Source organism: Thunnus thynnus, chromosome 11, assembly GCF_963924715.1.
Source record: "Thunnus thynnus chromosome 11, fThuThy2.1, whole genome shotgun sequence".
Lineage (NCBI taxonomy): Eukaryota > Metazoa > Chordata > Actinopteri > Scombriformes > Scombridae > Thunnus > Thunnus thynnus.
Window position 1 is genome coordinate 1,599,311 of NC_089527.1, and position 15,615 is coordinate 1,614,925.

Below are 15,615 nucleotides of genomic sequence, written 5' to 3' on the forward strand. Positions count from 1 at the left end.
TTAATCTGTAAATTCATGTTAGTTCTTCATGCTTCAAAGATATTAGATGATCATAATTAGTCTTTTTATTTATTTCCAAACAGACAGAAACATCTTCAGGCTGAAGTTAAAATTAATAACAATAATAAACTTTAATCACAGAAAAAAAACATATTTTCTTTGTTTTCTATCATTTTATAGACTAAATGATAGTTTTAATTTAAGTCATAAATCTTCTGCAGCTGAATATAAATATGAAACAGCAACATTAAAAAGAAACACAGAATGATATTTGATTCTAGTTATATAATTGTATGAATTTATACACTGTGGCTGCAAATAATAATTTTCTTTATTAATAATGAATTGATTAGTGTGAAAGGAGCAAATCAGACTTCTGTTACACACACACACACACACAAACAATACTAACAGGAGATAATAATAATAATAATAATAATAATAATAATAACTTTATACAGCAGATAGATAAAGTTTAACAGGATCAACTTTATTAAACAAAGAACACTCAGGAGGAAGGGGTTTAATAAATGTGTATTTCTCTGCTTCTATAATTACTGAGTGTTTTAATGTAATGATGCTGCTGCTTTCCTTATTTCATTCTTGTTGTTGCTCAAAATGCAGCTGTTAAGACCACATCCACATCCATTTACTGTGTTCCTGTACCTCTTTGTATTTCTGTAATTCTCTCTGTATTTGAGTGACTGCCTGATGATTCTTTGGACAGGTCAGTAATCCGTTCTTCGTCTTGTGGAAAAGAACGTGAACATCCAACACAACGTTGTCGTACACGTCAGACCATCTTGTTCCATCAGTTGAATAGTCGACATCTCGGGTGTGATGCATCAGCACCAGGATCACAGGTTTCTGACCACAGGAGCCTGAAACACCAGAGAAGAACATGAGACTTCCTGTCCAGAGGAACCTGCAGGAGAACGTTCTCCTCCTTCAAATAAAACCATGACAGGAGTGTATGTTAGTGATTCTGGCACATTAATGACTTCATTAACTTATTCTTTCCTCTCAGTTTATTACATTTAAATGACTTCATGTGTCTCCTTCAAGTGTTCACTTTGTTTAGGCTCCTCACATATCAAACTGCTACAAGTAAAGATCCTTCAGTTACTGATGAAGACACAATGGAGCACAAAACAAAGTGTTTCTGCTGCTAAACTAACGAGAAGAAGAATCCACATTCTTACCACAAGAGAAACTTCATCTGAGAAAATATCAGTGAAACAGTCTGATGATGTCATCAAAACAACAAGAAAACTGTTATGAAGAATCAATGTGGGAGATTTTTGTTGCTTCCTCAGACTTTTAAAGGAATATTAATATTGAACGATCACATCATCTTTAATATTCCAAGAAGAAGCTAAAGACAAATATTCTGTTAATATTTAGTGTTTAATAATAAAAACACATCCATGAATCTCCCTCCATCAAAATCCATCTCCTGAGTGTCAGCAGGACAAATGACATGAAGTAAAAACACTGAATCAAAGAGCTTGAAATATTCATGTAAGGGGAACATTGAGTAATGTGACTGTGAGGAATATTAAATGAAGGGAATTAAAGTTTCTTAGCTCAGTAATTAGTTACGTTCTGTTTTTCTGTGTGAAATATTACAAATCTACATTTTATTAAATAGTATATTACTCATAAATAACACATTAAAGACACAAGATGAACTAATGTAGAGCAAATTAAATTAAATCCACTCGCCAGACAAATGAACTTCCTGCTTATTCTTTACACCCACATGAAAGTGTTTTTAGAAACGTTTTTGATTCAGAACAGAAACTGTAGTTTTTATGCTCAGAGTCTATTTTTTTTAATCTGAACAGACAGCTGTTTAAATCACACACAGCTCCAGCTGTTTCTATGTTCTGAACTTATTATTGATATCTGTATTGATTGATCAGGACTCCCAGTGTGGTGGTAAACTGCCCAGTTTGACTGCAGGCAGATCAAATCAATAAATACAAACACTGTTGACTTCTTCATGAAAACTATGTTGGTTCTGATGTCTGCTGTCAGTCGGCCTGTGAAGACAGTTTGTCCTCTCAGCTGACGGACGGCTGAACGCAGGTTGGAGTCGATGTGGATTGAACGTTAGAGGTTTGCTGGTTGTTGAACCAATCAGCTGACATTAGGCGAGAGGCGGGGTCTACCTGGACAGGTCACCAGTCAGTCACAGGGCTGACACACAGAGACAGAAAACCCTTCAGGCTCACACTCTCATCCATATTTAGAGTCCAAGCACCGAAGCTGCAGGAACCCTATTTGATTTTGATTTTGTTGGCGTTATTATTTTTATTCCGTTTCCGCTGATAAAAGCGTTTGTGCATCTAAAACCATAAATGAAGCAAAAGCGACATTTTATGGGAAGGTAGTAGATCATATGAATCAGCTCCAGATTAAAAAAATGATCCATGTCAACCATAAGGGGGCGCTATAATGAAAGGCAAACATGTTTTGGGCCACAATTCGCTAAACGTACACGACACAATCAAGTACTTTACTTTTGTTTGCATGAAAAAACTCCACAGGGAGCTTTAAACTGTGGTTAATTCAGAGTAATATCCTGCTTAAAAACCTTCACGTTAATTGTTCATCTAAAGCTCCTTGTGGACTGCAGCAGCTCAGAGTGAAATTTGACTTTTGTGTTAAAACGTTTTTGCTGATCTGACAGATGGAAACATGCTAACAGCAACATATCGGCCTGTTTGAGCCAAGATGACGACAGAAACAAATAAAAGCATCAGGAGAGCAAGACCCCATCAAAGCTGATCAGATGTGCTGCTGTAATGTCAGCTACAGGTTGGTGCTGCTGTGTACTGCTGAATGTCCATCTCTGTTACAGACCAGATCCATGGTTCACTCATTTCATTCCCCACCTCCCCCTGTGATGTTCATCCTGACTGAAAGACGCTTCAGACTCAACATGAACTCTGGTTCTGAGTGTTGATCTGCAGAATCTGATCTGAACATGATGTCTGAGCTGCACAGATTTCAGTCAGAACAAGTTAGAAACAACAAGTCTTTCCTTCACCTGTAATGTCTGTCATGGCTGCATCCACATCTGATCCAACACGAGACATGATTGGACAGAAGACGATAACGACGTGGCTTTCCTGCAGGTCTCTGGTGGTTTCCACGGTAACTGTTGTCCATTTCATATTCTTCACTTTGTCCAGTAGGACTTGATGGGCTCCAAAGGTTTGATCAGTAACCTTCCAGTACACCTTCACCTTGGGACTCCATAAACTTGATGATGAAGATGAAGGTTTCTTTGCTGAAAGATGAAGACATTGTTAATATTTCCACATTTACAACATGAATGAAACCAGTAAAGAGACACTCACCTGTCTGTTCGGACTGTTGTGGCCTCTCCTGCTGGACTTTATTCCCTAAAGAGAAACAAAGTAGAATTCACTGTCTGTAAATGTTTTGACCTTCAGTCAGTCAGACAGTTACTGTTACTGGATGAAGGTCGAGTTTGATTCCTCTGTTTCTAACGTTGATTAAATGCTGTGTGAAACACGTCTGTACTGTAAGAACTGTGAAAAGAATCAAGGACTGAATGAACAGAAATACTACAAACATTTAACATTTTATGATTTCTTTGGAAGAACTTAATCAAACTGAAAAACAAACATTTGCAGGTTTACTACAGATAGCAGGAACAAAATGAAGCAGGGAAACAAATCTATTTTATCTTTGTTCATCTAAATCATCTGCTTCTAAAAAATAAATAAAAACAGCAGCGTTATCTGGATCCACTATCATCTAGTTCTCTCTGTAACATTCACATACTCATGAATTCAGTGTGTATGTAACAGTATATTCAGAAGAGTCATGTGACTGTTTCTTCAGTGTTGAAGATATAAAAATGTTTTTAAATATATGATAGATAACCTTTGTCAGATATGAGTTGTTTCTTCATAAGAGTAAAGTGATCCAGAAGACTCTGCTGCACGTCAGTTGAGGTCTTGTTGATGCAGTCGTTCATCAAACGTTCAGCAGCTACAAAATGAACAGTTTGTGTGTTAATCACTTAATATTTTATTTGTATTATTGTTGTATTATAAGTATTTATATACAGTACAATCTGTAAAAAATAAAATAGAATACAAATAACAAACAATAATTGTAAATAATTGAACATACACTTATAACATTCTTCTGTCATCAAATCCCTCAGTCCCTGTAGAGCCTCCTTTAGGTCCCCTGGTTTCACTGGTTTCACTGGTTTCACTGGTTTCATGTACCTCTGAAACAGTGAGCACATACACATACATGTAAACTCAGAGACAACAGCACACAGCAGAAAACTAGAACATGTTGTGACCACAAGGCTTCAGTATGTCGTGAACATGTTCATGGAGAACCTGTGAACCAAGTTTCATTTTATCATCATGTTATATTGTTACTGTAGCGCCCCCTGTGGCTGAATTACATCACATGTTACACACTGTGCAGTGCAGCTGTATGTACAACATCCCACATTTGTTTCAATTCAAATCAGGTCAGTTACAGACAGAAGGAGAGTGAAATCCACAAACTAATGCATACGTTTGTTCAGGATCATGTAAATATGGTACAAACCAAATTATGTGAAGACTGGAAGAAATTTGCACATCTGTGATTTTTGACTTAACATGACACGTTACATTAATACAAAACTTTATCATTATTTATTGCACACTGCATATACTGTTTTACACTGTGAACATGTACATTTGATTTCATTCTCTTATATTTTACCAGTGTTCGGCAAGTTACTGAAAATTAGTAATTAGTTACAGTTACTAGTTACACCACAGATCTACATCAGTTACAGTTACAGTTGATTCTCTTAAAGAGTAATTGAATTACTTTACCAATTACTGCATATATAAAATAAAGTAACTTTTGCATTACTTTTAACTTTTAATGTGTAACTCGTCCCACAGTCTCAGTAAAGGCTCCGTTTTGTTTTCTCTAAAACACCAAATCAGTTCAGTTCACAACTCAAAACAGGAAATCAAAGTTGGAAAAGCAGCTGCAGTTCAGTAACATTATTTACAATATATAACATTATAACTCCAGAGACAAAGCTTATGTTTTACTACGTGCCGGTTACATTCAAGAGCATTTGCTGTTCAAAGTTTGAGATGACTTCTGTGTGGATGAATTAGAGATTCTGTGGATTCAAGTCCTGCTGTTTCAACAACCAACATACCAGAATAACATATGTGATAACATTGACCTAGCCTTGGATGAAAGGAGAGATTTATTTGAGACTGGAGAATACAACATTGGCTGGAAAAGTGTTCAGTCTGACGGGAAGAAAACTAAGTTTAGTAAATATATGGAGAGCAGGAATTGATCAGTACATTATGCTGTACCAAAGTCCTCAATAAACAGATGCAGCAGTGCAACTGAAACTATTATTGACCTGAAACTTTGTAATCAACCAAGTAATAAATACTCTAATGCTAAATGTGTCCTGCTGTCTTTACATTACACTATATGCATCACTGAATAAGCCAAAGACGCCTCCTCGAGTGACCTGGCTGTCCTGTGTGAGAGGGCTGCGCTCTGATTGGCTGAGACAGCACCTTCAGTATTCACAGATGTCAGGAGAGTTCAGGACTTTGAGGACATTTAAACACACACATTACAGCGTCTTCACTGACCTGTGAGACGTTAGTTCCCTCAGAGACAGAAGACGACTCCATCACATCAGCTGCAGACTGTTGGTCAACAGAACTGCTTCTCTCTGTGGAAACAGGTTCGGTGAGTTATTGATTTACAGTTTTAGTTATAACCAACATCTCTGCTGAGTGTCTCTGACCTTCAGATGGATGAACCATGTTGTATTCTGGAGCAAAAGAAGAGTTAAAAATAAGAAGAAGCAGAAATAGATTCTGTGTTTCTGACTCATTTAAAGTCAGCTGTTAAAAAAACACAACAAATGTCAGTTATGAGAGAAACATAAATACTCACAATGTCATTACAGGTTTTACTTTTAACTCACGTTCACAAATGTGATATGATATGATTTGTTGAGTCCAGATTAATCAGGATGAATGGTTTGATTAAATGTGAATATAATAAATATCCAGATTTAATCTAATATTCAGATGTTTCATCTGCGTGTGGACTGATTCAGTCCTGCTGACATGAGAATAAATCCTGAAGCATCACATCAGAGTCAGACTCAGGTCCACTGAGGTATTTATCACAGTGCTGCAGCACCACCTGCAGGTGACACTTGATATGTGATATGATATGTATTTTCTGTGTCCAGCTGCAGTTACTTATTGTCTCTACACACCTGACAGTACACATGTCAATCAAACTTTGACCAGGTCATGTGGGTTAAAAGTCTTTACTTTTCTAAAAATAAACTTGATGAAAATTAGGAAATTAATTTGTTTTACACACAAACTCATAAAGAGTTTTGTTTACTAATTGAAATTGAATTCAAGTGAATGGGCCCAAAACTTGCATGATTTTGATGACACAGATGTGAACAAGACAGACATGTCTCACTCTGCAGAAAATTCTCATCCTCACACTGTTGAGATTTGATGCTTCGCCATGACAGAGGAAGTTGCTATAACTTTATTGTAAATGCTCCAGTCTGCACCAAACTTTACATGTTTGATAAGAGTCCTGACCTGAACACACCTACAAAATTTCAACAAAGTAGCCCCAGCAGCAGGTAAAATAGTGGACAAAGGAAGTGATGTTTATCTCCTTCTTGCACTGTCTGAAAACAGCCCGGGTCTGAACACATCTACATGCCCGTCACAGAAGACCTTCGATTGCACGGCAGCCGACGTGCACGGCAGCGCGAGGGCCCGTTCAACCCTGCTTGCAGCTTTAATTTACCTTTCTGTTTTCTCTGTTTTCTCTGCTCCACTCTTCCTCTTTTTTCCACCGTCCATCTTGCTTTTGAGTCATTTAGTATATAAATCTCTATATACAGTCTATGGTAACTGCCAATTTTCCTCTCTCTCTCTCTCAGCTGACATCAGTAGGGTACATGGTGTCGCATCCACATTTTAACAGAGCCGCCTACTGGTGAGTGAGTGTAGTATCTATGACAGTCCAAAGTATCACAGTCTATGGGTGCTTTTCATTGCGATAACGTGTTTCCTCGCTTCCCTTCCTCGCTCTAAGCTCCTCCAGGTGCAATAAAGGGATTGGAAGATCCTCCATGATGGCGGAGGGAGATCGGTTTCCGGGTCACGGCGGAGAGAGGACGCGAGGAAGCATAAAATTAGCGTAATGAAAAGCAACCCATATGAGTTGTTTGTGTCTGTAAACACAAAGACAGCATCAGCAGTGCCTCTCCTCCCACATCAGTGCAAATACGCATCTGTGGTGCCCGGGAATGACCAAACAGGCACAGACACACAAACAATAGACTTACATCTTAGGAAAACTGCATAAAGACTGTTTGGCCCTGCAGGAAAACAGGCCCCATTATGCTAAAATAGGCCTGTAAATAAAAGAAACACTAACGGGACTACTAATACCTGGTCACAGTCGGGCTCTCGTGTTTAGTGACATCAGTTATGGTTCAAGTAGTGTTACAGGCGTCAATAAATGAGTTTCATTCTAACCGTCAAGTACCACAAACAAATAATCATTATTCCTAGAGAGAGAGTAGGTGTGTGTGTGTGTGTGTGTGTGTGTGTGTGTGTGTGTGTGTGTGTGTGTGTGTGTGTGTGTGTGTGTGTGTGTGTGTGTGTGTGTGTGTGTGTGTGTGTGTGGTCAGGTTTTTGAGCAGCTTTTTGAATGAGGCAACAGTAAGGGTGTCATGGAAGTGTGACAAATTACCAGCTCCAGTTATTTTTTATGATTTTGTTAACCCAGCTAAAAGTGTAATAACTTATTATGTGCAAAAAATGTATTACATTATTGATTTAGAAATGTTATTACATTATTGGCTGTTAAAAGCCCTCTCTTTCCAGCACGGAGTCAGAACACCTGCTGACAGATGTTTTATGATCATAAATGTGGACATCTTGTCCAATCTCTGCAGGTTTCTCCCAGCTAACTGATATCTCACCTGGGTTTGCTTCAACTTGAGGTTTTTCAGGAGGGCTGCAAGGTAAGGTTTTAATGGGACCACTGACTTCACCAGCTGGCCCAACACCTACTGAGGTGACTGCTCTGCATCTGAACATGAACTCTGTGTCAGGAGTCAGATCGCTCACTGTGACTTCTTCAGCCTTTGGTGCTGGTTTTTGTTGCCATCCATCCTCTCTGCTGACGCAGTACTCTACAGAGTAGGAGCTGATGTTCTCTGCTCCAAATCTTGGTGGACAAATCTTCAGTGTCACACTGTTGTGGGTTACATCACCTGCTGTCACTGTTTCAGGCTTTGAAGGCAGCTCAAAGTTCTCACTGACAGAAAAACCGTCTTCATAAACGTAGATGCTTGAACCTTTCTGTGTCTCATTTGTTAAACCTACTGTCAGGAACTTTATGTTCTCATTCTCCTTGTTGGCCTCTGCAAAATCACTGAATAGTTTTGCTTTCTTCCTCATTGCATCTGATACTTCTTTTGAGGTGTACCATTGTTCCTTCTCTACATCATCAGTCTGTGGATATTGTGGTTTGTCTGGTTTGGGTGTTTCTTTTAAGTAGTTTAATAAATCTGAGAGGTATGGTTCAGCACTTCCCAGTGAGGTGAAAACAAAACACACAGCATGTTCTGTGCTGAGAATTTCCCTGTTCAGATGACTTTGAGATGAGACGATCCTGGTGTTGTTCATCTTGTTGGTTAAAGACAGTAAGGTGTAGATTTCTCTCTCTTTACAGTCCATCCACTCATTCAGGCTTGTGTTGTTGAAAGGAGAAGAATGTCTCTTCTTCAGGATCTCTGCGAGCACAGCCTCCTCTTCCCCTCCTCCCCGGATTAATGGAAGTTTCTTTGCCAAATTTTGTTGGAATTCCAGTTTGTACTCGGAGCAAAATTGTGCAAATGTTTTAAGTTTTTCACCAATCTGTGGGAACTGCTGTGCAGTGGTGGTTCTCATTGCGTCATTGCACCTCATTTCCAGCTCAGTGAAGTCCTCCAGGACACTCTGGGATTCCTGTACTAATCTTATACTTATCTGACGGACGAGTTTAGCAGCAGATGAATCTAAACTCACAAGTGGCATCAGCCAGACCTTCATTGGTACAGCATTTTCTCCATTGGTTCCCAGCAATTGTGGCAGGTTTTGATAGACTTGTATGGCATCCTGAAAGGATGTTGGAGTTTTCTCCAGTAAAAAGTCTCCATGGAATTTGCAGGAGAACTTCTCCACACTTTCTTTCTCCTCATCTTTCATTTTTAGGGAACCTTCCCCCTTTATTGTGAGTTTTGGGATTTTCTTTATCATCATCTTCATCTTGCCCTGAATGTCATGATGACTTTCTTCATCAGACACCTCACGGTCAAAGACAAAGAAGGCTTGTGCCCCATAAAGGATACCTGTAACTACATGTGTCGCTATTTTTTTATCAATGACATCCCGATGCTTTACATTGTGTGTTCCAAGATGATTCATTGACAGTTGCTTCATCTTTGTTGTTGCTTGGTAGTTCAGTGTCACTCTGGCCTGATTTTTGGATGTTTTACTATCTTTCAGGTATTTGGCAGATCCTCCAACCTCTACTAGTCCACCAAGGAAACTTGCCTTCAGCGATGCTTCTACATTTAATGCTGAAGATTTATCTGCAATTGATTCAGATGCAACTATCTCAAAATTGTTGTAGCACTGTGGTCTTTCTTGTATATCATTTTTCAGATCATTAAGGTCCCACAATGTCATGCCTGCAAAAGAAGAAGCAAAAATCAAGATCAGCTTCCTTTAATGAATGAATGAATGTTCTGCCATTTCATGTCCCATCTCTTATGGGATTATAAGACCCCTTTAACAGATGTACAACAGAGAACTGGTCACTGCTGATCACAAATCAGTCCAGGTGATCTAATAATAAAAAGCAACAATAATTGTTTGAGCCTTACACCTTACTAATACAAGGTTTTATTCATAAACTCTCATGAATTCACTAAATAAGTCGATGATTTAAAGGTCTCTTTTTCAAAGAACCATCTCAGATGATGTGAGTCTCTCATATCCAACAACTCACTTGTATCCTTTATAACACTATAACACACTATTTTCTTCCACAGCAGAGTACCGACCCATTTCAATGTTCAGAATGTTTTGGTTGTTGTCTAGTTGTGATGCATTAAGTATTTCTACATGTGAATTCTTACCAGGGATGAGTGAGTCATTGCGGCAGTCATACAGCATCCCGAGGCTGAAAGGCCGGCCGAGCGCCGCCACCGCCATCGTCCCTGTGGCGTCGGCATCCATTGCTCAGTGTTAACTGGACAAAATAGACAACAGCTTGTTAGTTCTCCCTGTTGTCTGTCACCTTGTAATGTGGCTGCAACACAGAGGAACTGCAGAATCTATCAACACTAAATAAAATAATAACCATAGACATATACTTATAGGATAAATATTCTTTGAGATATCATGGATACAGAGGGTCTTAGGACTGTATAAGATTTACAAAAATCCACAGAGATACTGTGGAATGGTAGGCTTCCTAAATGGGTCAGTAGTAACACAAGGGACAGAAAATGGAGGGAAGCGGTTTGTTACAGAAAACAGAGAAAATGTAATCAGCTCAATGTGTGTAAACTGAAATCCAGACTAGCTGACCGTCACTTTTCGTGTTCCTCGTGCCTTTAAGTTCCTGCATTTGTGCTCATGTTGAGCAGATAAAATGTTCTGCATCTAATATCTCAAAAAATATTAAATGGATTGCCGTGAAATCTTGTGCAGAAGTCCGTGTTCCCCAGAGGATGATCCTAAATCCCCTGACTTTTCCTCTAGCACCAAGTTTTCACTTATTCTGTGAAATATCTCAACAACTGTTGGATGGGTTGTCAAGATATTAGTTTCACACATTCATGAATTGTAATAACTTTGAATCTCTGACTTTTCATCTATCAGGCCATTCTTTTAATGTGTCCAATACTTTGATTTATGACCAAACACCTGCAAAACTAATGACATTTACACCAGCAGTGGTGGAAAGTTACTAAGGGACAAGGTGACGTCATCAAATATCTTGTTTTGTCCAACAAATAGTCCAAAACCCAAAAATATTAAGCACTAATGCACCAACACAGCACACCTGGTGGAAAGTGTTTTTTCTTTAAAAATAAACCTTTTGTAAAATAAATAAATAACAAACAACATTCATGAACATGTAAATCATTATCGTGGGGAGGAAATGCTGCAGCAGCTTCCTGTTTGTTTCCTTCTCTCAACGGCTCTTCTAGAAACATCGTCCAGTCAGTGCAGCAGCGCAGCCAGTTATTGACTCAAGATATTCACACGACCACATAAATTTAGCCAATCAGCTTCCTCCAATCTGATTCAAAAAGGGTGATTCTTTAATCGCCCCAAGCAGAGTCAACCAGCAGTAGAGTAGTGACTCTTGCTGTTATTGATGATGACAAACGCTGCAAAACTCAGGTCTTTAGTCACCTGATTCAATAAAATCTCTCCTCTAAAATCCATCAGAGAGGAGAACGTTGGTGGAGAAACTAACTGTCTGTCTTAAAAGGTTTCTAACTGGTACAGCAGAAAGGCTTGGCTGGCTGGATGCAGTCATGTAAACGTCTTATTTTGCTTTCTGTGCTGACTTTTTAAAACAGGGAACAGATACAACATGAATTAGAGACATGAAACAGTTATCTGAGATGATTAAACATGAGAGTGCCGATCAGAAATCATTAACATTTAATAACTTACAGATCATCAAAGTACTGAACATTATTCTAACAGTCAAAACTTTGAGTTCAACTACTTCAAATCTAGTTTTTTATTATATTCTTAAAAGTTTTCCCCCAAATTTTCATGTTTTCCGTTTAATTTTTTCTGTGTTTTAGTTGCCAGTCACGTTCAGTGAGTGTGTGTGTCTGTGTATGTGTGTGTGTGTGTGTGAGTGTGTGTGAGTGAGTGTGTGTGTGTGTGTGTTAGTGAGTGTGTGTGTGTGTGTGTGTTAGTGAGTGTGTGTGTGTGTGTGTGTGTGTGTGTTAGTGAGTGTGTGTGTGTGTGTGTGTGTAAGCGTATGTGTGCATTTTGGTGACACAATTTCTGTTTCATACATGTATGCTTCACTATGATTATGTGACTTGTATTTACTGTCGTGAGTCATCAAATTAAACTGTAGACAAACTCTCGACCTTGGACATGTGAGGCGGTGATGAGGATAAAACTTATGGGCGCTAGTGTTTGTCACCATCACGTCTCCTAATGTGTCAGGAGTGAGGTTTGGGGACTGAATGTACCAATGATGTGTGTGTGTGTGTGTATGTGTGTGTTCTATCTATGTGTGTACATATTTGTATTCATCACCTTGTTTAATCTCTGTGATATATATGTATATATATATATATATATATATATATATTTGTTCTTGATCTACCTCAGTGCTGACTTAATGGTTATTTTACTGTCTTTACTTTTATTTAATCTGTCCTGTTTTTATCTTCTTGTGAAGCACTTTGCAACATCTGTTTTGAAAAGTGATATATAAATAAAGATTATGATTAAAACCAGCAGGAATTACTTTCAATAATCAAACTCAAGAAATGCATCATTTCATACAAATCTGAAACACATGATATGATTGATGAATATTTTCTGGTTTCTTTAGTCTCTATGACAGTAAACTGAATATTTTGGATTGAAGACAAAACAAAACATTTTATGTTGCATCTTGGACTTTGGGAAACATTTTTCACCATTTTCTGATATTTTATGGACCAAACAACTAATCAATTAATCGAGAAAATAATCAACAGAATAATCGATAATGAAAATAATCATTAGTTGCAGCCCTACTTTGAACTACATTTAGTCCAGTGGTTCCCAACCTAGGGGTCGGGCCCCTCCAAAGGGTCAGCAGATAAATCTGAGGGGTGGTGAGATGAAGAAGAAGAAAAAACAAAGTTCTGATACACAAATCTGTTTTCAGTTTTTGGACTTTTTCTCTAATCTTTGATTTTTGCTGAAATATTGGATCATTTCAGCTAACCCTAACCCTAACCACTGAGGTATTTATCACAGTGCTGCAGCACCACCTGCAGGTGACACTTGGTATGTGCACGTGGCCTCTAAATTCATCTCACTGAATCACACCTGCATGAATTCCACTCACAGTTCATCAATATGAAGAAAAACACATGAACAAGTCTTCAGCTCAGTGAAATATGTGATAAATGAATCAGATGATATGTGACACACACTTTGTCTCCTGTGTACAGATTTATACACTCTGAACATCACTGGGTTAAAGTTTAATCCAGTTTGGATCAATACAGCAGCAACAACATCAGGTTAACTTTATCAATCTGTTACTGTGAGCCAGTGTTACACACAACAAGCTTTAACTAAAAACTGTCACAGATTGATTGTTTCTACAAAACGATTTAAAAGAGACACAAGTTATTAACAATCAATAACAAACTGTGACATGTCGGTTTAAACAGAGTAGATTATAACAAGCTTTAGTTTGTGTAAATAATAAAAAAATACAGTAAAACTGGCTCAGAACAACATTAACTCAGTATTGTATCGACTCAGACTGGGTCAAACTCTAACAGTGATGTTTGAACGCTACTCTGTCAGAGAGACTTCCAACACGGCTCAGTGTGTTTCTAGGACCTCTCACCCCTCCATCAGTCCTTCCTTTTACTGCCAGCAGGTCGATGCTACAAAGTCCCAGAAAAACATCTACAAACATCTTTTATTCCCTCTGCGATCATCACACTGAACAAACTAAAACAGACACTGTTCTCTGTCCTGTTTAACTCTGCTCTTGTCAGTTGTAGTTTTAACTGTTTTTATCTCTTATCTTTAGTGTGATAAAAGATTGAATTACGTTTGAATAATCTCAAAACTAAAATCCTAAAAGTTAAAGAAGCTGTAAAACAGCTCGTCATGTGACTTCATTAACATAAAACCTTCATTAACCACAGAGAGCATGTAGTGCTAACATGCTAACATGCTAACATCATGCAGCACATGAAATAAATAAACTGAGGAGAGAAATCTTTACCTGCAGCTTTCTGTCACTCTGCTGGTCTTCTTCTTCTGCAGCAGCAAAGTGGAGACAAACACGAGTTGTATAAACGTTCCTCCTGCTTTAAGTTTCAAAAAACATTTGACGGATAAGAAAAGCAGCAACTGCTTTCAGACCGTCAGTGTGACTTTCACTTTCACTGTGTGAGTGTGTGTCTGTGTGTGTGTGTGTGTGTATGTGTGTGTGTGTGTGTGTGTGTGTGTGTTGATGCTGGCTGTTGTATTTATGTTGATCGTGACTCATGAAACAGTGGAAGGAAAGTGAGAGGAAACTGCACCCTTTGTTTAAGGGTAGGAATATTTCTCCTCAGATTATTCAGTACAATTTAACTAAAGCTATTCATACAAATATCTGCAGAAAATACGTTTCTGAATAGTTCTAGTTTTGGTTTCATTTGTCTGATTTCTCAAAAGCTTCAAACCAGAGTTCAATAAAATGTGGTGAAAAGTTTAATCATCAACAAGTGATTCACTTTACACATATTTCTGAAGTTTTTACACTTCTCTGTAAAACTGTTTTTGTCACTCCTGCTGTGAACAGAGATGTGTTCAGTTACTGCTAATGCAAACACAACGTTTCCTGCTTCAAATTAAAACCAGTGAGCCATGGACTGGCTTTTATTGTGAAACAGGAAATGTGATGTATTTGTCCCTGAGGTTAGCGCTGATTGTCTCTCTTCACTAAAATGTCATCAGTGTAAATGTTACTGTAAACTTTTATAAACTCAGTTCTGTTTCTTATTGTAAATATATTTTCTTAAAGATCAGAAACATTTATTACATTTATTCATTAAAACATTAATCAAAAGTATTGATCATGACGTCCTTCATATCTTCCTCTCTACAGCACTTCTTCTGTTTCCTCATGTTCATGGTAAGAAACACATTTAACAGCAGAATATAGACGACATGTTAACAATATGAATATTATTCTCCTTCAGTGTAAAACTTTGTTTTATTGATGTAAATCTGTTTCTTTTAAACTAAATTCTTCTTAAATTGAAACTGAAAACTGACTTCTGTTTAATTTGGTTTCATCAGTTTGGATGAAATAAAAACATTAAAACAAGAAACAGTTTCCTCTTTGATTCTAAAAGCTGCTATAAATCACTGAACCTTCAATTCATTGTAATTTGCAGCATTTTTATTTATTCCATGTTAGATTAACATCAAATAAAAAGTCTTGTATTACATGTTCATGTTTCCTAAATGTTTGTCTTTGTAGAATCTGAGCAGCCGTCTTCTCCCAGTAAGACATTAAAATCTGTTTCTGAATTCTGATCTTTATTGACACAGAATGACACATGATGTTAATGAAAATGTTTGTTTTCTCTTCAGCTCTCAGTGAACCATGGAGACAAATATCTTGGGGGTGAGTTTATGTCTCTGCTGTTTAACATAAAGGATGGAGTGTGACCGACATGTTTGTAGTTTTAGTGAGCAGCAGCAG

General features: G+C 37.8%; 1 protein-coding gene and 2 long non-coding RNA genes across 4 annotated transcripts; 2 read left to right on the forward strand and 1 right to left on the reverse strand.

Moving 5' to 3' along the window:
• LOC137192231 (uncharacterized) lies at positions 1 to 686 on the forward strand. Its single transcript, XR_010930542.1, has 2 exons — positions 1 to 191; positions 469 to 686. It is a non-coding gene; the product is annotated as an uncharacterized lncRNA (long non-coding RNA).
• Positions 472 to 14,370, reverse strand: LOC137192228 (stonustoxin subunit alpha-like). 2 transcript variants are annotated; one of them, XM_067602763.1, is made up of 10 exons: positions 14,143 to 14,370; positions 10,277 to 10,389; positions 8,072 to 9,826; positions 5,843 to 5,869; positions 5,685 to 5,767; positions 4,174 to 4,276; positions 3,922 to 4,029; positions 3,369 to 3,413; positions 3,056 to 3,298; positions 472 to 881 (listed from the first exon to the last, which is right to left on the reverse strand). In XM_067602763.1, exons 2-10 carry the CDS (start codon positions 10,374 to 10,376, stop codon positions 628 to 630), a joined length of 2,718 nt encoding a protein of 905 aa, XP_067458864.1. In that variant the 5' UTR covers positions 10,377 to 10,389; positions 14,143 to 14,370; the 3' UTR covers positions 472 to 627. The 2 variants fall into 2 exon arrangements, with proteins under 2 accessions (XP_067458864.1, XP_067458865.1); XM_067602764.1 differs by lacking the exon at positions 5,843 to 5,869 and having other exon boundaries at positions 14,143 to 14,369.
• Positions 5,658 to 7,297, forward strand: LOC137192232 (uncharacterized). The gene is made up of 3 exons (XR_010930543.1): positions 5,658 to 5,784; positions 7,022 to 7,077; positions 7,177 to 7,297. It is a non-coding gene; the product is annotated as an uncharacterized lncRNA (long non-coding RNA).
• Positions 14,371 to 15,615: the final 1,245 nt, after the last annotated feature.

Bases quoted from the DNA above. Each gene is read 5' to 3' on its own strand.
- LOC137192228 (XM_067602763.1), bottom strand. From the start codon at position 10,376: ATGGATGCCGACGCCACAGGGACGATGGCGGTGGCGGCGCTCGGCCGG. The intron at 4,277-5,684 runs GTCAGTGAAGAC...TCACTGTTTCAG, and splicing joins AGGGAACTAACGTCTCACAG to AGGTACATGAAACCAGTGAA. The intron at 3,414-3,921 runs GTTATCTATCAT...GTTTCTCTTTAG, and splicing joins ACAACTCATATCTGACAAAG to GGAATAAAGTCCAGCAGGAG.